Here is a 26,355-nt window from a genome sequence, read left to right as displayed (position 1 = left end):
ACCTACCTGTGGCCTATAGGCACAAGGAAGCTAAACTTCCATGCCCCATCTTTTGGTCATCATTTAACTCTTCTATGTCGCTTTCAGAGGTGGAAGGGCTCTTAGGGGTTTCTCTCTAGATGCTTTCATTGACTTACATTTTCACAACGAAAATTTTCATATTCTCTACCTCTAGGAGTTATTAGTATTAGTGATAATGTTAATAATATTAGTAATAATTATTAGTAATAACTATATCTTAGATGCCGGATTTCACTGTTTCAAACTTATAGCACTCCTGGCTGGTGTGGTGGCTCCCGCCTGTAATCCCAGTTACTCGGGAGGCTGAGGCATGAGAATCACTTGAACCCAGGAGGTGGAGGTTGCAGCGAGCCAAGATCACACCACTGCACTCCAGCCTGGGTGACAGAGCAAAACTTTGTCTCAAAAAAAAAAAAAAGAAAAAAGAAAAAAAACCCCAACCTTATAGCACTCCTAACCAGGAGATACCACTAGTACCCCTATTTTACAGATGATAAAACTGAGGCATAAAGAAGTTAAGCAACTTACCCAAGGTCACACAGCCAGTTAGGAGATTATAGAACCAGACTCCAGTCAGATTCTAGAACCTGTGTACTCATGACAACATCTGTCACTGCAACATAGAAACTATGACACAAAGTCACATCGAAACCTGCTCTAAGCATGCACAGTGGCCCCAATTTACAGAATGACAATCTTACTGAACTTGAAAGAACTTTTGGGAGCACTTTGCTCGTAAGTGCACAGACCCTACAAGTGCTCAGAGACAGGCAGAGGTAAGGAGGAAGCAGGATGGATGGACACCTCTAACAATACCTCTAACCCATCCCACTCGAAGTTGTAGGCTGGTGACATGTAAGCGGGGATAACATCAGAAGCGTACACAGCTCAGCAACAGAGGTAGCTCTGAGGGCTGGGTCGGGGAATGGACCAGCATACACCTGGCTCCACAAGTCCCTGCTAAGGTGCAGAAGGACAGAAATCTGCCCATAAAAATGGGGATTTCTACACGGCTCCACACCCAACTCAATGAACTCTCTCTGGCCACATCTGTTCCCAGGGCAGTCTCACCAAAAGGGTGTGCATGCTTGCTGTCCTTGTTCTGGTCAAAGAATTGTCCACAGTTCTAAGTAAAGCAAGTCAAACATATCACCTTTGTCCATTAAGATAATATATATATGAAGAACACATAATGGGAATTCAGTAATTTGATAGGGTCAGTAAACAGAGACAGACATAGTGGTTTTAAGTTTTACACAGGGTTAAGAAGAAAATGAGGACTTTTTTCTTTTTTGAAAGTTCTACCAGATCTCATCTATCACATGATCACTGAACAAAAATATTGTTCACAATATTAAAAGATCATCTCCTTGAAGGCAAAGGGCTTATTTTGTGACTACCGTATAACCCACTGCCATAAATTCAAAAGTGCCTCATCATTGGAATAGCTATCAATAGGAGACTGATTTAATAAATTATAGTATATATCTCTAAAAAAAGGAGGACTACGTAAAAGTAAAAAGGAATGAGGAGGATCTCGATATTTTGCTAAGGACTAGCATCCAGAATCTGTGGTTAGATACGAAAAGCAAGATGAAGTATTTATGATCTGCCACCACTTATCTAAACAACGAAAGGGGGAATTTCAGTTTCAACAATAGCAGAGTGGCTTGTACCAAACCTTCTTATGGATAGCAATGAAAGAAACTGTATTAGATACATTGAAAAAACTATTTGAAGGTATCAAGGGCAGACAAAAACCGGAGGAGATTTCACTCTTGAAAGACGGGACCTGCACAGAGTGAGGTCCGTATTTAAACAGCTTTTCCCCGATTCTGTTGATCTCCTAACTGCCCTATGCTGCATGCTCCTCCCCAGTCCGTGCAGCACAGGGCAGTTAGAAGATAAACAGAAAGTTGCTTGAGATAGAGTAGGTAGCTGCCAGGATGGCAGAAAACTGAAGAAACAAATCCCATACAGTGGGAGCCTCAGAGGGGAGAGTGATTAAATTGGTATGTAAAAGTTTCCTCAAATTCTTGTCTGACTACTGAATAGCCCAAGTGCCGGGGAGACCCTCTGGAGTTCAGTGAAAAGCAACAGTTGTATAATCAAAAGACATGAGCAGAAATTTCAGCTACTGGATACTGCAGTGGAGACAGTTCAGAGTTTGAGTCTCATCAAGTTTGAAGGCTCTGTAAACACTTTAGGCTGTTTGTTACCCCAGAATGGTCACAGTGTAGGAGTAAAAACCCTAGGACAAGGGGATCTGGCTAAGGGCAAAAGGCAAAATAGAAACAGATTGGACCTAATTTAACGTCAAGACCATGCCTCTATGAATTCAAAGTAACTGGCCAATAATCTGATTGCCTGCTAGAACAAAAGTCAGTACTCTTCAGTGGAAGAGAAGACAATCCAGTGTCTCAACGTGCTCAGCATCCAGTCCCAATTTTCTAGATATGAGAAGAAATACAAACGTGTGACTCATAATAAGGAGGAAAGGCCATCAACAGAGACAGAACTTGAGATAATGCAGATGTTGGAATTAGCACAAACAAACAAACAGAAAAACTTTACAGCAGCTATTATAAATAAGTTCAAGCCCTAAAAGAAAATGATGGTTGTAATAAATGATGACACATAGAGCCTGCCAAAAGGGAAATGGAATTTAGAAAAAAGACATAATAAAGATTCTATAACTGAAAAGTATAATATCTGAAATGAAAGACTGGACTAAGTGGACTTAATAGCAGAATGGAGATGAGAGAAGAAAGGATTAGAAAATTTGAAGACAGATCAGTAAAAATGAAATCCAAACAAATCCTCAGTGACCCGTGGAACAATATCAAATGGTCTAACACACATGTAATTGGTGTCCAAGAATGAGAATATAGAAAAAAAAGAGTAGAATAAATTTTAAAATAATGGCTAGATTGTCCTCAAATTTGGTAACAACACTATCAACAACAGTAAATTCGAAGGTCCAAGAATCTCAAGTAAGATATGTAAAATAAAAACCACACCCAGGTACACCATAGTCAAATTGCTGAAAACCAAAAATAAAGAGGAAATCTTGAAAGCAACCAGATGAAAAAAAGAAACTATGTACAGGGGGAGATTATACTAATATACTATATATGTATAGTATGATATATAGGATATATATATACACCATATATACTATATATGATTGTATTATATATGATATATAGTATATACTAGTACTATTTAAGTGTATACTTACATAGTATATATAAGCCTACACTAACATATATAATATATTATATATACGAATATACTAATTATGGCTGACCTCTTTAAAAAAACCTGAAGAGAGGGACTGCTCAAACACACACACAAGAAGGATACAGATGGGAACCTATAGATTGAAAAAGACTTAAGAGATACATTAACAATCTGCAATGTATAGATGTTTGGATTCTGATCCAAACTGTAAAAAACATTTATGAGATGGTTGGCAAAAAGTGAACACCAGTAGATTATTTGATGACACCGAGGAACTACTAGTTTTCAAGTGATATGATGGTTCTGTGATTATGATTTTATAGTCTTTTTTTGAGACCTATGTTGATACTATTTTTTTTTTTTTTTTTTTTGAGACGGAGTCTTGCTCTGTCACCCAGGCTGGAGTGCAGTGGCATGATCTCTGCTTACTGCAAGCTCCGCCTCCCGGGTTCACGCCATTCTCCTGCCTCAGCCTCCTGAGTAGCTGGGACTACAGGCACCTGCCACTATGCCCGGCTAATTTTTTGTATTTTTAGTAAAGATGGGGTTTCACGGTGTTAGCCAGGATGGTCTCAATCTCCTGACCTTGTGATCCGCCCGCTCTGGCCTCCCAAAGTGCTGGGATTACAGGCGTGAGCCATCACGCCTGGCCTGTTGATACTATTTACAAGGGAAATTATATATCTGGGATTTGCTATAAAATAATCTGGGATGGTGAAGGAGAGAGGAGGTAGACCACAGAGGAAGACAAGATTGGCCTTGAGTTGATCATCAAAACTGGTGATGGGTACATGGTGATTAATTATACAATTCTCTTTACTTTTGTATAGGTTTGATATTTTCTGTTATAAAAAGCTTTTTTTAAAAAGTGCTTAATTAACCTTGCAAGGATATAGGTTGGAATGACAAGCACTAACTTCCTCACTTTAACCCAAATGCATATAAATGCTTATCGGGCACCAACTAAAATGATCTGTAATCTTTTGGAGACAAGGCAAACTTTCCTTTTATAGATAATATGGATGTCAATTCTGCTGCCCATAGAAACGTATTTATCTTTTGTCCATCGTTCACTTTTCATTTGTCATAGAATATGATCACTGTAAACAACTATTGAAGACAGTTCCAGTTTGAACTTTCGTATATTTTCTTCTAAATGCCATTTACAGAATGTCTCTCTTTACTTAAAAGCTTATTAAGGTTTAAAAATACTTAAGGATGATGAAGACCATGTATTGAAAAATCCCATTTCCTGAATCCATTTCCCGTCTTATAAATTTCAAAACGGTCACAGGCGTTGGTCAGTAATCTGGTTACCTGCAGGCTTTCTTTGATGTCCTGGGCTTCAAGGCTTAGTGTGTGGGTGTGCACTCAGGGCAGGCCTTAGGAAGTCTGGGAGGACCAGGAGAGGAAGAACTTTCATGCCAAGGGTAAAGGAGGAACTGATGTAATGTCCTGGAGAGATTTCACTCTCCGTTCCTGCCCAGACCTTGGGAACAATGCAGGAGGGTGATAGTGCTTTGGATAATCCAACTCAGATTTTACTTTGGACTCAGGATCCAGGCAGGAACAGGACTTGGAGGAGCCTGATTTATTTATTTCTCTGCAGATATCACTCAAAGAGGAAGTACTTGATGAAGCTGATAACATTAACAGTAGAGAACTGGATCCGAGGGTATTTAATTCCAGGCTCCTGGTGGTCTGGGCACAACAACTCTCAAGGCTGAGAGTCCTGCAATGAGACCTTGCAAGCTTTGTTTCAGTCTGCAAAGCAGTGCCCATGTACGGAGTGGGCTATGACGTTCTCAGCCTGCTGCCTGCCGCCTCTGTTATTATAAGTTGGCAACAGGGCGTGGAAACTTACGAGACCAGAGCCGGCAGGCAGAGAAGCTCCGGACACAGGAAATGCACTGAGCGGACAGTGGGTGCATTAAATCCCCCAGATGTAGGAGTCTTCTGTCTAAAACAAGAAGATTTTTTTTGGTCTGGCCTTGATGTCTGGGTTTGTTCTTGGTGAGCTGCCCAGCTGGAAAACTGGGAAATTATCCACATTGCCCTCATTCTGAAGGTCTTGATATGGAAGGGAAATATACAAGGAAGAGGGAGGGAAAGCCAGACATAATTAGTCCATGTGGGCACAGAAGGAAGGGAGGAAGAAAGACCAAGGGCTGGCAGGGAACTGTCATTCTGGTTGGAAGTGTTTTCTGATCCCAAACCTTTTTCCTTGTAGACCTCTGTTAGATACAAATAATCCCTTCTTCTCACTGCCAAACAGCCTAAAATAAACCAGGACTTTAAATGGGGTAATTTTCTTTAGAAAAAGGTCTGATTTCTTATCCTTTCCTCTTACTTATTAGAAAAGTTTCTCTACTTAAAATTCATAAAAATTCGACCCAATTTAATCATGCTATAAATAATAAATAACCAGTAAACCTAAACAAACAAGCAAAAAACTGCCTTTGGTGAAAGTTTTGACTGGTAAGTTTCCAGGGTAGAGCAAAGGCTAAGATCAAGTTTGCATCTCACACACCAGGATCACATTTCCACCACTGTGCTTTCCCTAAGCCCACGGATGCTGGTCAGAGAAGAAGGTCACCAGGGAGACGCAAATCAACAGGCCCAGCAGGTAATGCTCACTCAAGCCTCAGTCCACTGGGTTTCACTTTCTCCCTATCCCAGTCATTTTGTTAAAAATTAGTGGGAAGTATGAATGATACACAGAGCTAGAAAGAAGTCATAAGCTTCTGTATTTCATGTACCACTCCCGGTCTCTTATGCCCATTATGGGTTGAATATCTACCCCAAAATTCATAAGTTGAGGTCCTAACCCCTAGTACCCTCAGGATGTGACCTGATTTGGAAAGAGGGCCCTTGCAGATGTAATTAGTTAGGATGAGGTCATTTTAACCATCCAATATGACTGGTATCTTTATAAAAAGTATACTCTGGACTTAAGAGACATACACAGGAGAAAAATGCAGGTGAAGATGAAGGCAGAGACCTCCAGGGCAAGGAATGCCAAAGCTTGCCAGCAAACCACCAGAAACGAGGGGAGAGTCATGGAACAGATCCTACCTCACAGCTCTCAGAAGGAACCAACTCTGGTACACGTTGACCTTGGACTTCTAGCCTCCAGAAAAGTGAGATAATAAATATCTGTTGTTTAAGCCACCCCGTTTGGGGTACTTTGTTATAGTGGCCCTAGGTAACTAATACACCCCCTACTCCAGTTACCTGACGTTCAACCTCTGCTTGGTTTGGAGCCTTTCCACTGACTGTGGACCTGGCATTTCAGCCTATTCATCCCCACAATGTGCCAATGTCACTGAAGTCCCTTGGAGGGCCTGAGAAGAAAACTGCCCTAGTTTGGACTGGATGATTCACATATATTTGAGGTTATCAACAATAAACCCTAGGTAAGCTCCTAGAATTTTATAAGCATTTGATGAAAGGGGTTAAACGAAACAAAATGGGTAACTTGTAGTACTCTGAGGCTTAATCTTCATTACTGCAGGCCTGGGCAGGACTGCTTTCAAATAGGCCACCTTTCCAGGGGATCAGTACAGAGAGTACAGCACATCTGCAGACACAGGAGCCCTCACAGTCCTCACAGTCAGGGCTGCAGACTGTCTTGCTCCTCATAGGCAGTACAGGGGAGTCTCCTTTGTCTCCATAAAGCAGCACAAAAGAAGTGAATTAAGAAATCAAAGGATTGGATTTCCAATAAGCCAATTAGGTCTGTTTGGGTGATCTCTCAATCATGTATAAGGCCTGGGGTCACAGGTGGCACAGAGATAAGGCAGAGAGGCCCTGGAGTGGGGAAAAGAGCAAGATGACCCCTTAACAGGGCTTCCTTCTCTGGAGATGAAATCAAGCTGCTCCCAGCCCCTTATCTCAAAGATCAGATGGCATTTCCCTAGGGGTAAAGGAAGTCTCTTGGAGACTTCCTGCCTGTCTTGTGAGAGTCATTCATGCATATTAGGGATCTCTTGCCCCTAAAACTTCTGGCTTAAGAGAGCACACTAGCCCTAGGGCTAAAAGCAGCCTCCAGTTGGAGGACCCTGGTGCAGGCAGGGAGGGTGAGGGGTCCCTCCTGTAATAGGCTGAGGGCCTAGACAGATGCAAAGAGGGTCTCCGCACAATCCAGTCCCTACACTCCATCACAAAACACATGCTGCAGCAGGGGCAAGGGTCAGAAGGTAAAAGGTCATGCTGCCCTAGGCCCTGAAATATAGGAGGCAAAGCAGGAAGAAAGGTCCTGGAGAGGAAAGCAGGACTTGCAGAAGGCTGGGATGAGGCCGGGTCAGGGGAAAAAGGTGTTAAGTGGTGCTCGTGGGCCCCACTCACAGCGAGAGCAGGAATTCAAGATCTTGACCTGTTTCTGATGGGACCTGTCGTTACCTGCTGCCAGACTCAAGAATCCCAGAACAGAAAGGGGTGCAAAAAGATTAATCTTGTAGTTCTTAAAGGAGGAGACAGCCAGAAGATTAATACAAAGGTTCCAAAGGGGTCATGGAGGACCAGCGCTCGCCAGATACTGCAAGGTAACATAAAATGCAAGCAGTGCTTACTTCCAAACAGGCCATGTTCTGAGAGTAATGAAGATTGGCACTTTAAATGTATTTTCCCACAGAAATCATAGAGCAGATGAATCCACAAAGGTGTTCTTAGATAACAGTGAGGGAGGCAACAGCACTTCCCTACGTATAAGGTGCACAAACCTGATGTTTGCACAAAGTGTGTGCAGCTGAGATATTGAGAATGGTGAAGGAAAGTGGAAGGAAAAACCAACTGCACAACATTGTGAATAACTTACCACTACTGAAGTACACCTAAAAATGGTTAAAATTGTAAATGTTGTGTATTTTATCCTAATTAAAAATCTACACAAAAAGAGGGGGGAAAACAACCAAGTAATAGCCAGAAATATTGAATCGTGATAATGAATAACATTTACTGAGTGCTTGGCTATTCTAAGGGCATTTTCCATATTAACTCATTTCTTTCTTTCTTTTTTTATTTTTATTTTTGAGACAGAGTCTCACTCTGTCGCCCAGGCTGGAGACTCATTTCTTTCTTACGTCAACCCTTTGAGATAGGTCCTGTCATTTTCCTTCTTTTACAGGTAGACCTGAGACCCAAGGCAGTTGCCTGAAGTCACACAGCCGGTAAACTGGGGAGCTGGGATTGGAACCCAGGTAGTTTGGGGATGTAGAGTGCGCGCATATACGTGCCGGCATGCTCTCTGGCTCTGTCATGTATTCCATGGTTAATACGCGTAACAAAGATGTCAAACCCCAGCCCACAGCCTCCTTGACCCTGCAGTCATCAACACGATTCCAGCAAGACTAGAGAATTGAGTGGGTTTACAACCAGTGACAGGGTGTGACTTGAGCAGATAAAGACTGCATCTACCTGGTGCCTACTAAGCAGCTGTAGCGAGGGGCCAGCTTTCAAGGCGTGACCTGCACTGAGGGGCTGGCTCCTCAGGGGGTGGGTGACAGCCAGTGCGTCTGCTCTCAGAAGCTGGTGCCTGGTTCAGAACCCACAGTTCTCACAGGCTGGGAGATTTTTGTGATGCTAAGACCGCCCATCCAAAGGGAGTTAATCATCTTAGAAGGGTGAATTTAGTCCAACTCAGCATGAGTTTTTAATATTATGAACTAGACATACTTTGGAGTCTCAAAAGTCATCTTTGACATTTTTGGGTATAAATTTGGCAGTAACGTAAGCAGGACCTGCCACACACTGTACCCCAGTCAGGTGACCTGAAAACTGCTTTGGTGTCGTCATCTCCACAACTGCTACTCGTCTTTCAATCATGTGCTCTATTTTCAGGGCGCCTGCACTACAAACATTTATGAAAATGTATTTTGGTCTCCTCATTCTGCGCAGTGGAATGAATGCAGGCACTGGCATCAACCCCACCTGGGTTTAAATCTCTGCATTGCTACTTGCTTTTGGGGCATGTTACTTTATTGCTCTTAATCTTTATTTCTTCATCTATAAAGTGGAGGTAATAATATCACCTTCTTTATAGGGTGGTGGTGAAGATTAAATGATTCAAACATATAAGAGCTTAGAACAGGGCCGGCACACAACAAGGACCCAATAAATGTTAGCTATTATTTTGTTATTAAGAAGCAGATTCAGGCCGGGCGCGGCGGCTCACGCCTGTAATCCCAGCACTTTGAGAGGCCGAGGTGGGCAGATCACGAGGTCAGGAGATCGAGACCATCCTGGCTAACACAGTGAAACCCTGTCTGTACTAAAAATACAAAAAATTAGCCGGGCGTGGTGGCAGGCACCTGTAGTCCCAGCTACTAGGAGAGGCTGAGGCAGGAGAATGGCATGCACCCGGAAGGCAGAGCTTGCAGTGAACCGCGATCATGCCAGTGCACTCCAGCCTGGGTGACAGAGTGAGACTCTTCAAAAAAAAAAAGAAGCAGATTCATATACCTCATCTTCTTTAATTATCTCATTAAAATTGTATACAATTTCCTTCCACCAAAGCAGTCTTTGGGCACTTGGGTTTGGTGGTGGGGCAGGAGGGGTACGATTCCCCTCAATAAAGCAGTCGTATAAATAAAACTTCTGTGGGCCATCGCAGAACACATGCCACCCTCTCCATCTTTCACAAAGAAATGACTTCTCTCAATTATTGAGCCATTCCCATGTGCTAGTTGTAAGAAAAATTGAGATCAATTGCACTTCGATGCTTGAAAGTTCTCCTCACCACTTGCGATTTCCATGTTTACCTCGTGATAAAGAGCTGTCCCAGAGCAGAACTGCCACCTTAAAACTGCATCCAGTGCTATAGAAACAATCTCAGCCCTGCATGTGTGAATATCTGCAAATTAAAGTGATTAAGAATCACTGCCCCATAATCTCTTTGATGGGGCAGAGGACAGGATGGAACTAAAGAGCTGAAATTATCAAGCTCCAAGGGGGTGACGGGATGAGAATGTTTGAGAAATCCAGATCTTGCTCCTTCTCCCTACAGACTGTACATCCTGTCCCATGGGGCGATTCTGCGGAGCTGGTCCCATTCAGAGACTTTAGCCCAGAAGGGAGGCTTATTTTAGGTTTCCGTTGAGCTTTTAGGGGGCCAATATTCAAGTAGCTCTAACACTAGAGGACAAATGACAATTAAAAAAAATATATATATATATATATATAAGGGGATAAAACCCAAAATAAAAGAACCTAAGGTGTGAAAAAAAGTTATCATCACAACTGCACGTGACAAAATAAATTTATTTTATAGTCATTTACTGGTCTGATATTTCTAAAGATGTTTTGCCTCCTGTTTTTGTGAAGGAAGTAATATCATTGTTTATTTTACCTCCTTTCTACATAACTACCTACCTGCATTCTAATTCATATTACAAAGATAAAATGAGTCACAACAGTCAAGGAAAAAGAATGTCGTTAAACTGAGCTTTTTATGATGAAATAAGTGAATGACGCCACTCTTGTTGCCACTCTCAGAGGGGCAACATTATCTGAAGTTCTGAATAAGGTGAGACAAATGAGGACAGAAGAGATTTTCTCCTGCTTCTGAGCAACACCAGGCAGGACACTGCTATGATTTTCTAGATCTTAGATGCTCAAGACCCTGAGGGAAGGGAATATGTCTTATCTTCATATCACCCAGGAAGACTCAGGTTCCTTGGGCGTAATGTGAGGATTTGAGAGCTGTAAGAGACTGCAGAAACCATTGAGTCTAACCCCCTTCTTAAAACTGGGGAGACAGAGCCAGAGAAATGAGAAACTGAGCCCTTATGGTCTGTTCTGGCAGAATGAAGGGTTAAGACCTGGTTTCCCAGCTTCCAGATCTCATCCTTTAAAATATACATACATACTCACACCCAATCACCCCAGTTTGTTTGTTGAGGATGGTTCTGGTTCTGGTTTTGCCTGAATATTTGATATGTAGTCCTGGCTTACTTATTGATGGAGTCCTGTGTCACTGTCATAAGTGTTGGTATGGGTGAAAAATTATAAGGTTAACCTAATTATATAAAATCACCCTCCCTTCCCATAACTAATAAGTAAGGAAAAAGAGTGAAAATGCTGGTTTTTCTAGAGGTAAGTGTAATCTGAGGACTGCTTTGCTCAAGCCATGATGTGATTTCAGAATGGAGTACATTACAGAGGTAACGAATGTTCACACACAGAGAATTTGAATTAGCATGATGATCATCCTCGTCTACTGTCAGGGCATGGAGGGGAACCTCTGAGCTAACACCAACTTCCTAGCTTCTAGCACTGCCACGTGGCTACTAAGGAAGGCATGATTTCAATGTAAGAAAGTCATAGAGGATACATGTGGGGAACTGGTGCTAGATTGAGCAAGACACATTTGTACTGTGATATAAATGCCCATTGTGAAATTATGAATGTCTGAACTGGTTAAGTTTGTGGCCACGACGAGGTGAAATCACAAGGCGGTTGAATGATGCCTTGTGTTTGCACTTGACCATGCACACTTCATTGTGCCAGGCTGCTTAACAGCTGAGTTGGGCCTTGTTCTCTTTCCATTCTGTCATTCCTATCCACCTATCCACCTACTTACCTACCCACCTACCTACTTACCTATGCCAAGTTGGTAGCAACATGTGTCATCTTGGGTTAACATACTTTTATATGGAACTGTATTCCCAGTTATGTAAAATAAATCACTGGGGAAGTAATATTTGATATGTATAATTTCACTTGACAGATTTTTTTTTTCAGAACCAGATCTTTCTGTATGTTAACATATGCCCACATCAATCATCGGTTATCCTTCATAATTAAATGTAACAGTATTGATTCTGGAAACAATTTATGTTGAGCTGGATTTTTTTCTTTTCAGTGGAGAAGAAGGGAAAGAGAGAGGAAGTAGCTGGAGGCAGGAAACTTGTGCTGATCCATGCACCTCTCTGCTTGTTCTCTTTGTCATCAAGGGCACCAAATAACTGAAAGGCAGGAGGATAGGGAGAGGGCCACCTCTTCATATCACTTCTGTGCCTTGGTCAGCTCTTCTCCCTGGATACTACCTGATAAAGACCTACACTTCTCTCCTTGTTGTGTGCACCTGTTCATTGGAGCGCGTGCGCCCTGTCTGAATAGACAAAGGAGGGGGACGCATGCTCTCAGACCTTGCTTCCTGGCCATCAGCTTTAAGGAATGGCCTCTGAAAATGCACTACTTTTAAGAGCTGGGTCTGAAGCAGAGCTAACTGGTCTGCAGGGCAATGACACCCTTGACCTCAGCCTCATTAGCTCCATTCTCTTACCTATGGAGCTCACCACCACCGACATCATAATACTTGAGAGAAAGCTCATTACAGCGTATGCGGTGGCACATCTGTATTTACTTGGTTTGAGAGTAGCTCTCAGAGTAAGCCAGCTTTCTCTATTGCTGAGCTCCTGCAAACGAGAACAACAAACACACCTACTTCGGAGTCAAATCAGGCCAAGGGGAAAAGAGGAAGGATCTGTGAGGAGGAGAGACCATAAGCCTCCAATCGCACTCAGGAATAAAATGGGACTAGAAATTCCAAATGAGATTAAAAAAAAAATAATGAAAGAGAGAATGAGAGAGAGAAAGAAAACTCATCACGTACGCTTTGTATCTGAAAGGCAGGCTAGTAATATATTTCTTGCCTTAATGTCAAGCTTCAGTAAACCCACCTCCTCTTCTCTGGAGTGGCTGGTGGCTATTACACAAGCCGGAAATGCACATGGCAGGAAGAGCAAAAGAATGAAAAACTGAATTGGGGGAGGAGGGCAGCTGCTAAATTTAGCAAGGGTAGAGTGAGGGGAGGAAAGGATGAGAGGAAGGCAGGGAGCATGCACGGAATGCTGTTCGTTCTCCATCACTGAAGTGAGGGGCCCTGATGTGAAATGCTTGGCACAAGGAGGGGGTGTCAGTCGCCTGGAGTCAGGCTCTCTTTTGTGAAGTGTTAATTAGGAAAAACAAGAAACTTCTCGTTTTTTGGTTTGCCAACAACAAAACAAAAATGTTAGCCCTGCTCTTGGGGATGAGCAATCATTTTAAGGAAATGCCCCAAGGGACCAGGGTTCGAGGTCCCTAGTAATCTGGACCTAAGGAAAAGTACACATGAAGAAACTGGTGCACGTTTGGACGTCTGTGGTCTGACCAATCCGAGCACGTGGATCATGACCCTCAGAGGCACGATCCATCACTGAGTGCTCCAGCTGTTCAGCTGTTTAATGCAATGGTGCTCAAGTAAGGTTTTGTTTTGGTGTGGTTTTTTTGAGACAGAGTCTCGCTCTGTCTCCCAGGCTGGAGTGCAGTGGCGCGATCTCGGCTCACTGCAATCTCCACCTCCCGGGTTCACTCCATTATCCTGCCTCAGCCTCCCAAGTAGCTGAGACTACAGGTGCCCGCCACCACGCCCGGCTAATTTTTTTTTTTGTATTTTTAGTTGAGACGGGGTTTCACCATGTTAGCCAGGATGGTCTCGATCTCCTGACCTCGTGATCTGCCTGCCTCGGCCTCTCAAAGTGCTGGGATTACAGGCGTGAGCCACTGCGCCTGGCCTCAAGTAAGGTTTTTATACTCTATTTCTGTGCCCCAACACCTATTCTGGAACTAGGTCCAGGGCCTAAATTAAATTCTGGTCTTCTGCTTTCTACCAATGATCAAGAGGAACAACCGGGACACTTGAAATAAACACTGCCACTGAGTGCACTCTAACCAGCCTCCTTTGGTGCCCGACGCAGAAAGCCCTGGCCCAACACTGAGTTCATAGATTTGGGTTTCTTTTTCTTTCCTTCCTCCAGCTTTTATTACCCCCTGCTAAAAAAATCTTCAATGACTTCCCATTTCTTTCCTCCATATTCCAGAAATCAAAGTTCTCCACACTGTGGTTCCAAGCTAAGCTCCTTGGACTAGTTCTGCAACGACAAAATGCTGATCATTGTGAAGGCAAGGGTGATGGCTCAGAAGGGTTTATTTTATTCTATTTGGAGTATGTCAGGCCTCTGAGCCCAATACAAACTCGACAGTAGTTCCAAATAGCCAGAAAACGGCACTTTCAATTTTTCCATCCTACAAGATCTAAATAATTCTTGTCGTAAAATGGGCAAATGGTCTGAGGTGCCTGATGTCCAGGCATTCTTTTACACATCAGTCCCTTCCTAGTCTCTGTGCTCAATGCAACTCATCCCAAATCTTCCTTCTTTCCCTCTCGCCTGTCCCCTCAGTCCCAACCCCAAGCATCGCTGAGTCTTTCTAATCTTCCTTTTCTACAGACCCATCTGACCTCTCCCCTCCTGGCCAGGCCGAGCTAGGTCCCAATTCTTCCTCAGCCTCTGCTCCTCCACCCTATAATCCTTTTATCACCTCCCCTCCTCACACCTGGTCCGGCTTACAGTTTCGTTCTGCATCTAGCCCTCCCCCACCAGCCCAGCAATTTACTCTTAAAAAGGTGCCTGGAGCTAAAGGCATAGTCAAGGTTAATGCTCCTTTTTCTTTATCAGACCTCTCCCAAATCAGTGAGCGTTTAGGCTTTTTCATCAAATATGAAAAACCCAGCCCAGTTCATGACTCATTTGGCAGCAACCCTGAGACACTTTACAGCCCTAGACCCTAAAAGGTCAAAAGGCCGTCTTATTCTCAAAATACATTTTATTACCCAATCTGCTCCCGACATTAAATAAAGCTCCAAAAATTAAATTCCGGCCCTCAAACCCCACAACAGGATTTAATTAACCTCGCCTTCAAGGTGTACAATAATAGAAAAAAGTTGCAATTCCTTGCCTCCACTGTGAGACAAACCCCGGCCACATCTCCAGCACACAAGAACTTCCAAACGCCTGAACCGCAGCGGCCAGGCATTCCTCCAGAACCTCCTCCCCCAGGAGCTTGCTACAAGTGCCAGAAATCTGGCCACCAGGCCAAGGAATGCCTGCAGCCCAGGATTCCCCCATCTGTGCAGGACCCCACTGGAAATCGGACTGTTCAACTCACCTGGCAGCCACTCCCAGAGCCCCTGGAACTCTGGCCCAAGGCTCTCTGACTCCTTCTCAGATCTTCTCGGCTTAGCAGCTGAAGACTGACGCTGCCTGATCGCCTCGGAAGCCCCGTAGACCATCACGGACGCCGAGCTTTAGGTAACTCTCACAGTGGAGGGTAAGTCCGTCCCCTTCTTAATCAATACGGAGGCTACCCACTCCACATTACCTTCTTTTCAAGGGCCTGTTTCCCTTGCCTCCATAACTGTTGTGGGTATTGACAGCCAGGCTTCTAAACCTCTTAAAACTCCCCAACTCTGGTGCCAACTTAGACAATACTCTTTTATGCACTCTTTTTTTAGTTATCCCCACCTGCTCAGTTCCCTTATTAGGCCGAGATATTTTAACCAAATTATCTGCTTCCCTGACTATTCTTGGATTACAGCCACATCTCATTGCTGCCCTTCTTCCCAATCCAAAGCCTCCTTTGCGTCCTCCTCTTGTATTCCTCTGCCTTAACCCACAAGTATAAGATACCTCTACTCCCTCTTTGGCGACCAATCATGCACCCCTTACCATCTCATTAAAACCTAATCACCCTTACCCCACTCAATGCCAAGATCCCATCCCACAGCATGCTGTGAAAGGGTTAAAGCCTGTTATCACTCCCCTGCTACAGCATGGCCTTTTAAAGCCTATAAACTCTCCTTACAATTCCCCCATTTTACCTGTCCTAAAACCAGGCAAGCCTTACAAGTTAGTTCAGGATCTGCGCCTTATCAACCAAATTGTTTTGCCTATCTACCCCATAGTGCCAAACCCATATACTCTCCTATCCTCAATACCTCCCTCCACAATCCATTATTCTGTTCTGGATCTCAAACATGCTTTCTTTACTATTCCTTTGCACCCGTCATCCCAGCCTCTCTTCACTTTCACTTGGACTGACCCTGACACCCATTAGGCTCAGCAAATTACCTGGGCTACACTGCTGCAAGGCTTCACAGACAGCCCCCATTACTTCAGTCAAGCCCAAATTTCATCCTCATCTGTTACCTATCTTGGCATAATTCTCATAAAAACACATGTGCTTTCCCTGCTGATCGTGTCCGATTAATCTCCCAAACCTCAATCCCTTACAAAACAACAACTCCTTTCTTTCCTAGGCATGGTTAGTGCGGTCAGAATTCTTACACAAGAGCCAGGACCGCACCCTGTAGCCTTTCTGTGCAAACAACTTGACCTTACTGTTTTAGCCTAGCCATCATGTCTCCGTGTGGAGGCTGCTGCCACCCTAATACTTTTAGAGGCCCTCAAAATCACAAACTATGCTCAACTTACTCTCTACATTTCTCATGACTTCCAAAATCTATTTTCTTCCTCACACCTGACGCATATACTTTCTGCTCCCTGGCTCCTTCAGCTGTACTCACTCTTTGTTAAGTCCCACAATTACCATTGTTCCTGGCCCGGACCTCAATCCCGCCTCCCACATTATTCCTGATACCACACCTGACCCCCATGACTGTATCTCTCTGATCCACCTGACATTCACCCCATTTCCCCATATTTCCTTCTTTCCTGTACCTCACCCTGATCACGCTTGATTTATTGGTGGCAGTTCCACCAGGCCTAATCGCCACACACCGGCAAAGGCAGGCTATGCTATAGTACAAGCCACTAGCCCGCCTCTTAGAACCTCTCATTTCCTTTCCATCGTGGAAATCTATCCTCAAGGAAATAACTTCTCAGTGTTCCATCTGCTTTTCTACTACTCCTCAGGGATTATTCAGGCCCCCTCCCTTCCCTACACATCAAGCTCGAGGATTTGCCCCCACCCAGGACTGGCAAATTAGCTTCACTCAACATGCCCCGAGTCAGATAACTAAAATACCTCTTAGTCTAGGTAGACACTTTCACTGGATAGGTACAGGCCTTTCCTACAGGGTCTGAGAAGGCCACCGCAGTCATTTCTTCTCTTCTGTCAGACACAATTCCTCAGTTTAGCCTTCCCACCTCTATACAGTCTGATAACAGACCAGCCTTTATTAGTCAAATCAGCCAAGCAGTTTTTCAGGCTCTTAGTATTCAGTGAAACCTTTATATCCCTTATGGTCCTCCATCTTCAAGAAAAGTAGAATGGACTAAAGGTCTTTTAAAAACACACCTCACCAAGCTCAGCCACCAACTTAAAAAAGACTGGACAATACTTTTACCACTTTCCCTTCTCAGAAGTCAGCCCTGTCCTCAGAATGCTACAGGGTACAGCCCATTTGAGCTCCTGTATAGATGCTCCTTTTTATTAGGCCCCAGTCTCATTCCAGACACCAGACCAATTTGGACTGTGCCCCCAAAAAAACTTGTCATCCCTACTATCTTCTGTCTAGTCATACTCCTATTCACTGTTCTCAACTACTCATACATGCCCTGCTCTTGTTTACACTGTGGGTTTACACTGTTTCTCCAAGCCATCACAGCTGATCTCTCCTGGTGCTATCCCCAAACTGCCACTCTTAACTCTTGAAGTAAATAAATAATCTTTGCTGGCAAGACTATGCTGAACCTCTTTAGGCACCCTCTAATCAGATGTCCTAGGTCCTCCCAATTCTTAGACCTTTTCCATTTAGTTTTTCAATTCATACAAAACCGTATCCAGGCCATCACCAATAATTCTACACGACAAATGTTTCTTCTAACAACCCCACAATGTCACCCTTTACCACAAAATCTTCCTTCAGCTTAATCTCTCCCACCCTAGGTTCCCACGCCGCCCCTAATCCCGCTCCAAGCAGCCCTGAGAAACATCGCCCGTTATCTCTCCATACCATCCCCCAAAATTTTCGCCGTCCCAACACTTTACCACTATTTCGTTTTATTTTTCTTATTAATATAAGAAGACAGGAATGTCAGGCCTCTGAGCCCAAGCTAAGCCATCATATCCCCTGTGACCTGCACGTACACATCCAGATGGCCGGTTCCTGCCTTAACTGATGACGTTCCATGACAAAAGAAGTGAAAATGGCCTGTTCCTGCCTTAACTGATGACATTGTCTTGTGAAAGTCCTTTTCCTGGCTCATCCTGGCTCAAAAAGCTCCTCCACTGAGCACCTTGCGACCCCCACTCCTGCCCACCAGAGAACAAACCCCCTTTGACCGTAATTTTCCTTTACCTACCAAATCTTATAAAGCGGCCCCACCCCTATCTCCCTTGGCTGACTCTCTTTTCGGACTCAGCCCGTCCGGACCCAGGTGAAATAAACAGCCATGTTGCTCACGCAAAGCCTGTTTGGTGGTCTCTTCACACGGACACGCACGAAAGAGTATGTTTGAAATTTTTTGTAATAAAAGAGTAGGGGAAGATAAGCTCTATAACCCAAGTCATCCAATTGCTCTCTATTCCAAAGCCTTACCCCACCCTTATGTCATTTGATTTGCCTGGAATGTTCTTCACTTCATCCTTGCTTATCAGAATCCTGTTGGATTTCTAAGGCGGGGTCCCCAACCTCCAGGTCACTGACTGGTACCAGTCCATGGCCTGTTAGGAACTGGGCTGCACAGGAGGAGGTGAGCGGTGGGGGCAAGTGAGTGAAGCTTCATCTGTATCTACAGCTGCTCCCCACTGCTCATATTACCGCCTGAGCTCCACCTCCTGTCATATCAGCAGCAGCATCAGATTCTCATAGAAGCACAAATGCTATCATGAACTGTGCATGCGAGGGATCTAGTTGTGCACTCCTTATGGGAATCTAATGGCTGATGATCTGTCACTGTCTCCCATCACCCCCAGATGGGACCGTCTAGTTGCAGGAAAACAAGCTCAGGGCTCCCACTGATTCTACATTATGGTGGATTGTATAATTATTTCATTATGTATTACAATGTAATAATAGAAATGAAGTGCATAATAAATGCAATGCACTTGAATCATCCCAAACCATCCCTCACCTCCACTGTTGGTGGAAAAATTGTCTTCCACAAAACTGGTCCCTGGTGCCAAAAAGGGTGGGGACCACTGCTCTAAGGCATACTCCAGAGTTGCTTCCTTTATGAGCAGACCCTGCTTCCCGCACCTGGCTGTCATGGACCCTTCCACCACACCTTTACGGTGCCTACTATACGGTTACGCTTCTGTGCTTCTGTGTATATCCATCTCACTGCTTCGCTTTGATTGTGAGCTTCAGGGAACCAAGAGTGTATCTTGTACACAGTAAGCACTCAATAATTGTCTGTTGAATGAAAAGTGAACTTACACGAATAAGACCAGCTTATCGAGTTAACAATTAAACTTCTTGAATTTGTCTAAACCTCAGGCAAGAAAAGAGAAGCCTCTTCCAGTACCTTCTTCATGGTTCTGATGCAGTATGACCTCCGGCTGTGTGTGTATAGAGTTTCCAGGGTGGAAGAACGGTGAAAAAAGAATCCGAGGTTTCCTCTGCTTCAGAATATGCTGAAGGAGTTCATAGAGCACATCACCTGGAAAGAAAAAGGAAAGGGAAATCGAGAAATGGAAAGATGTTTTTCCAATAACAATTTATGAAGCAGCAGCTAAGTGCCTGGCACGGTGCCAAAGATACAGTCGGAGAGCATAACAGGCCTGCCACCTCCTACCCTCACCAAGCTCATGGGGCACAGAATGCAGCACTTGAAACTCAAAAGGTCAGAGCAATGTGAAGTTTTAAATCAAACTTTTTTGATTATGAAAATCATATACTTTTTTTTTTTTTTTTTTGACACAGGGTCATGCTCTGTTGCCCATGCTGAAGTGCAGAGGCACGATCTCGGCTCACTACAACCTCCACCTCCCAGGCTCAAGTGATCCTCCCACCTCAGCCCTCCAAGTAGCTGGGACTACAGGTGCGAACCACCACACCCAGCTAATTTTTGTATTTTCAGTAGAGGCAGGGTTTCACGATGTTGTCCAGGTTGGTCTCAAACTCCTGAGCTCAAGTGATCCACCTGCCTAGGCCTCCCAAAGTGCTGGGATTACAGGTGTAAGCTACTGTGCACGGTCCCAAAAATGTTTTAAAAAGGCAGAAAATCAGAAAGAAAGCAAAACATAACCTAGAATTCCATCACTAAGATACAGAAGCCCTGTTAATACTATCTATAGTTCTAGAGTTAGAATCAGGCTTTTAATAGTTGAGTATCCTCTCTTCCCTCCACGTTAGGTTTTGAACATTTTCCCACATTACTGAACTGCTTCAGTAGCTGCCTAACAATGGCAGGGAATTTAAACTATCCCAATTTATTGCTCTTATTTTTTTGTGAGGATGTCCTTTTTACATCTATCTTAGCTTGCACTTCAGATTACTCGAAGAATTATGAAGTCATTAAGAACATTTGTAATGCTCCAATGACAACTCATAGATTCTTCATAGAAATCTTCCCTACAGAGAAAAATATGCCTTTTTAACCAACCTCAATCCTAGGCAGGAAAAGAATAAACATGAAAAAAATTCACAAGTCCGGTTAGAGGTGGTAACTATTCAAGATACTCTATAAGGAACTGGCATGTTCTGGGATGCTTCCCTCCTTTAAAAATGCACACAAGCATTGTTCCAAGGTTCCACAATCTCTAGAAAATCATCTAGAGATGTCAGGCCATTGCCAGAGGATGGCAGGGGCTGGGGTGAGCGGGCGCCTTTCTGTTCTATTTGGTATTTGAAGTGTCCACAGAGTAATTAGCAAAAAAAAAACAAAAAACAAAAAACAAAAACCCAAAACCTGTCATGGTCTTGTCCCACCCCTTGACTTAGATCCAAGTTGAAAATGCAGGTGGGTGCCTCAAAACCCTTTGGGGGTGGGTGATTAATCTTTAAAATATCACAGCCTTCTGACTGTCTCCTCACACCCTTCTTCACACACAGATATGCAGTCAGCAGTAATAACAAACAATGGGTCTTTGTCTCTAATTTTAGCGATTTTTTTAAACAAGCATTTTAATTACCAACTTAAATTCAAGGCATATTTTGGGTTGAAGATACTGCTGTATTATTTTTTCTTTCAAGCTCAGCATGGACCTGAGAAATGTTCCGTATTAATTTCTTTTTTTTCTACAAACTCCCGCTCCTCTATCACTGATACTAAATAAAGCTCCACGGATACCCTATTCTGAGGGATTCCTGAGGGAACCCTGTGTTTTTGCCTTGACTTTGTTCCTACCTCTACCTTTGAAATTTGGTTGCTGTTAGTATAACTTTCTGCCACTACTTAGTATCATGACTAAATAAAGGAAAATATCTCAAAGAGCTGCAGACACCATGTCACTTGGGTATCTTATTAAAAGGAGATGGGTAGGAAGACGCAGAGGTGTCCTGGACCAGACTTTTGAAACTGCTATGTATAAGGGAGAACCATGGCACACATGACTGCATTTGAGAGCTCAGAACGGCTTCGGAATTCATTGAATCCAAACCTAGTAGTCATGGTGATGTCTCTGATGAGGCGGGGATAAGGAGCCTGAAATACAGTCCTATTTTAATGATTCATATTTTAATCTCATACGAAAATAAGCCCCTAATCAACACTTTGTTTCTTTTGGTTTCGTGTAATGACTTCCTGAACTTTTGCTAATTTACACGGCCTCACACTTGCTGGGTTTTATCTATGTTTTTTTTGGTAGTATGCGGAATAGAAAAATGAAAACACTGAAAAATGTGTTCCTGATGATTACTATTACTAAAAAAAAAAAGGTCTAGTAATTAGTGTATCCATTTTGGAAGGGGAGGCCAGGAAATATAAATTTAGTGTCTGTGAGGGTATTCAGCTTGGTTCACTTAACCAGGCGGGCTGGTGTGGTGGTGGGAGGTGCCGACTACAGAGGTGGGCATGGCTGCCTGGGTAGGAGTCCCAACTCCTGTGCACCAGGTGACCTTGAGCAAGTCCCTGAACTTCTCTGCAAAATGCAAATAATGGCACCGACCTCCAGCATTTGCTATGAAGGTTACAGGAGGGAAAGGTCAAGAAGCACCCAGAGTAGGGTTTGGTGCACAAACTGCTCCCTGGACCCCTCTTGGTGGCTGCTTCTGGGCTTGGAGAAGCCCCCAGTGGGGTGGCTCAAACAAGGGCTGGAGAGCAGGCAGGTGACTTTTCCTTCTGTGTTTTCATGAGAAAGAAACTGAGGAAAGACAGCAGCATGGTGCAGAGGCCATGCTCTGGAGTCAGACTGGGGCCTCCTCAGGCATGCCCTTTAATGTCGCTTGGCCTCAGTTTCCTCATCTATAAAATGGCAATGTTGATGGCATCTACCTTGTGGGATCGTTGTAAAGATTCGATAAGGTGGTCTATGTAACAAGCTCATCATAGCGTGAGGCAAACAGGAAAAGCTCAGCAAACACCAGTCATTGATTTTACCACCACCACCACCACCACCATGAACACTCCCATCATTACTATTCCTGATATTATTACAGTGGCTTGGGACAGGTGTGTAGATCTCTAAGGAGGTCTCACATAGAGAACAGAGGAGTATCTGGGTCACGGCCAACTTTATGTTCCCCTTCTAGAAAGGGTAAAAGTTAACTGAGGCCACTCTCCCAGTCTTGGGTTCTCTGGATGCCTCATCCTGACCTGGTGGCTAAGCCTCTGGGGGGCTGACACACGGTCTGCCGCACACCTCCCAGGCTTCTGCGTGGGCTTGCTTCAGGCTTCTGCGTGGGCTTGCTTCAGCCTCCCATACTGACGCTGGCCAAGGGAGCAGGGACAGAGGGGTTCTTCCCAAGTGTGCAGGAGGAAGCAGGGGGAGGGGCGGGTCAACTGGACTCGGCCAGTTTCCTACCTAGACCATAAGCCTATTATGAGACTAATAAGGTATCAGGAGTTATCTTAAATGCTATCCATGAGGTGGCTATGGGTGTGAGCATGGACCCGAGGTCCTGGGTACTGGGTCAGGAAAAAACTTAGTTCTAAGACCCAGGAGTGTGGCCTTAGCTGAGTCAGTTCATGCACAGACATGTTTCCTCAGCAACCAGGGGCTCGGTCAGGGAACGCGGCTGGCTCAGCAAAAACACATCACCACCATGCGGACGGGGACCACTTGCTGTGCATGCACTGTGAGCATATGATTGGCAGTGATAGGGTGTCCCGATAATAACTTGGAATATTAGACCTAGACAGGATTCTAGAGGTTTCTTAGATTGACTCAAACTTTGCTCACTAAGAGTCTCCCACCTCCCCTTCTCCCAGAAAGAAGTGGCTTTGGCTGGGTACTTCCAGTGGTGGGTAGCCAGCCATGGCACAAGCGAACCATTTTTGGACAGCTCTAGTTGATTGAAAATTTCTCTGCTGAGGTGGAATCTGGCTTCCCCTGCAATCCCTGTACTTTGGCTCTTAGTTTTGGCTTCTGAAGTAACACAGAATATGTGTCTTATCTATAGCAGGTTTCTAAGTAAATGAAGACGACCCTCCATCTTCTTTCATTTCCAGTGTCCCTTCATTCCTCAACACCCAGCCTGCTCTCTTGATGTATTCTTCACATTTTCATATATGGAGGAGATCACATCTAAAAGGTGTTATTAACAAAAGGATCTGGCTAGGTGCTGTGCCTCACACCTATAATCCCAGTACTTTGGGAGGCAGAGGCAGGAGGATCACTTGAGCCCAGGGGTTTGAGACTAGCCTGGGTAATATAGTGAGATCCCCATCTCTACAAAAAATACAAAAATTAGTTGGGCGTGGTGATGCGTGCCTATTGTCCCAGCTACTCGGGAGGCTAAGGTGGGAGGATTGCTTGAGTCCAGGAGGTCGAGGCTGCAGTGAGCTGTGATCGCATCACTGCACTCCAGCCTGTGTGACAGAGTGAGACCTTGTCTCAAACAAATGAACAAACAACCAACCCCAAAACAGTCTCTGGGATAAAGAATATATTTAAAAATAAGTTATATTTATTTGCCTACTGAAAATAAAGAGCATGTGCCACAGCACTGTATATCTAACTTAGCTAATGGCTGAAATTCAAAGGGCATTTTTCAGAAAATTCTTAACCCATTTGATTTTTAATAAATCTTCCCTCTCTTCCCATAAAAGAAACACAGTGACTGGTACTAACTAGTGTTTCTCTCGTACTATTCAATGGAACTGAGCCCTACTGGTCAAAGAACAATGGTTTTCGCTGGTTCCTCCATCTAACTTCACGCATACATACACAGTTCATGTAAACACATGCATGTGCAGAGGTGGATGTGCCATGAAGCTAGTGAGCTTCGGGGCCCTTCACTTGCGCAGGTCCCTGGGAAGAGTTCTAGAAATATTCATATTGCCCAAACTGTAAGCCTCGGGCCCATAAAATCTAGATATACTCCTGGGTGCATGCGCGCGTGCACGCACACACACACACACACACACACACGCACACACACACAGAAACAAAACACAGTTTTGCATTGGTGATCTTTACGTGAAAAGCCAGGCACGTTCTTTGAGAATCCTAAATTCCATTATTGTATTGCAACATGTTTCAAATGGACAGGAGAGAGCGAGTGAACAATACTGCTGCAACTTGGCTGATCAGTCTTACTAATGTCTGAGGACCAAGAACATGCAAGATGCTGTTGAGGGGGGTTAAATTTATTTAAGTTACTTAATTTTAGAGGAAAGAATTTGGGCTCTGGAGCAAGTGAGTCCCAAGTTTGAATCTTGTTCCTCTGTTTTTTCCTCTGTTTGTCAGCTATATGCCCTTAGGGAAGCTATTTTTCTTCTCCGAGCCATAGTTGAGGGCTTAGTTCAATATTTTTGTGTGTAAAATGAGAACTATGCCACAGACTTGGCAGGGCTGTTATAAGGATTAAATGAGATGATATGTGCAGAGCACCAGCCCCATGTCTGCCATCATAAACGCTCAATGGATGGTGTCTCTTGCAATTGTCATAAGCGTGAACAGACGTGTCTCACAAAATCTGGCAAAAAGTGTTTTCTTTGTTTCAGTACTTTTGTATTTAAAGCACATGCGTAAGTTTTACAAAGTCACATTCATATGGATGGAATTTTTTTTCCCCAGCTGACATCATTTCATACAGACATTTCCAGTTTACAGTTAGCTCTTACAGTCCCCATTTGCAGTTGTATTGCCAACTTCTTTTATTGGTTTTTTTCCCTTTAGCTTTTAAGCAGTTTCAAGTTTTTTTCCTGTCCACATGTACATGCCCCTTGTCCCCATCCTCCCTGTTAGGTACTGCTCCTATTTCTCTCCTCCCTTTACAGCCATACTTCCCAGGGGAGCTGTCCAACACCATTCTCACCACTTCCTCACCTTCCATTCAGGTTCCCACTCCCACCCTTCTCCAATCTGCTTTTGCTCAGGTCACCTCCCTGTTGTCAAATCCAAAGGGCAATGGTTGGTACTCAGGGAACTGCCTGACTTCTCAGCAACATGCTCACCAGCAATCTCTACTTCCCTTCTCTTAGAATACTCCATGGCTTCAGAGATTTCCACCTATCCTGGTTTTCCGCCTACTTCTCTGCTCTTCCTCCTTCTCCAGCCCTTCAATAGTAAGGTTCCCCAGGTCTCTCACCAGCCCTTCTTCTTGGGCAACCTCATCTACTCCCATGGCTTCAATCGGCTCGTCTGTGCTAAATCTACTCCAGCCTGGCACTTCTTCTGAACTCCAGAACCACATTCCATGATCTCCTAAGTAATTCCTCCTGGAGGTCATATAGGCACCACACATTTGATGTGCCTAACACAAACATCTTTACAAACGAGATGGTGTTCCTTAGGTCAGCAAATGCTCAGATGATCAGACCAGAAACCTGGGAGTAATCTTTAAGTTCTCTCTTCTTCTCATCTCGCATGAAATTGGTCACCAAAACCTGCAGACTCTGCCTTTTATCTGTTTCTGGAACCACCTCCTCTCTCAGTGGGCCTCACCTTAGCTAATGTCACAACTATTGCTTGTCGACTGCAGCCCAACAGATGCCCCGCCTCCACTTTTCACCCCTGCACCTTGCCATGCCGATCCTCTGCCTGTAGTCCCAGCTACTTAGGAGGCTGAGGCAGGAGAATGGTGTGAACCCGGGAGGCGGAACTTGAAGTGAGCCAAGATCGCACCACTGCACTCCAGCCTGGGCGACAGAGCAAGACTCCATCTCAAAAAACAAAACAAAACCAAAACCAAAAAAAAAAAAA

The 26,355-nt window shown here is 44.1% G+C and overlaps 1 protein-coding gene across 4 annotated transcripts in view; it reads right to left on the bottom strand.

Moving 5' to 3' along the window:
- Window positions 1-26,355, bottom strand: part of ETV6 (ETS variant transcription factor 6) — a 260,443-nt gene that overhangs the window by 32,754 nt on the left and 201,334 nt on the right. For all 4 annotated transcript variants that reach the window (XR_009214392.1, XM_032159640.2, XM_058441973.1 and 1 more), the window contains exon 4: window positions 19,572-19,706. Coding sequence is in view for 3 of the 4 variants with exons in the window: in XM_032159640.2 (XP_032015531.1) it covers window positions 19,572-19,706 (135 nt within the window). In the remaining variant the exon portion in view is untranslated. The remainder of the gene's footprint in view (window positions 1-19,571; window positions 19,707-26,355) is intronic.

This window comes from Hylobates moloch, unplaced genomic scaffold, assembly GCF_009828535.3.
Source record: "Hylobates moloch isolate HMO894 unplaced genomic scaffold, HMol_V3 SCAFFOLD_8, whole genome shotgun sequence".
Taxonomy (NCBI): Eukaryota; Metazoa; Chordata; class Mammalia; order Primates; family Hylobatidae; genus Hylobates; species Hylobates moloch.
This window is presented reverse-complemented; position numbering and strand designations above follow the sequence as displayed.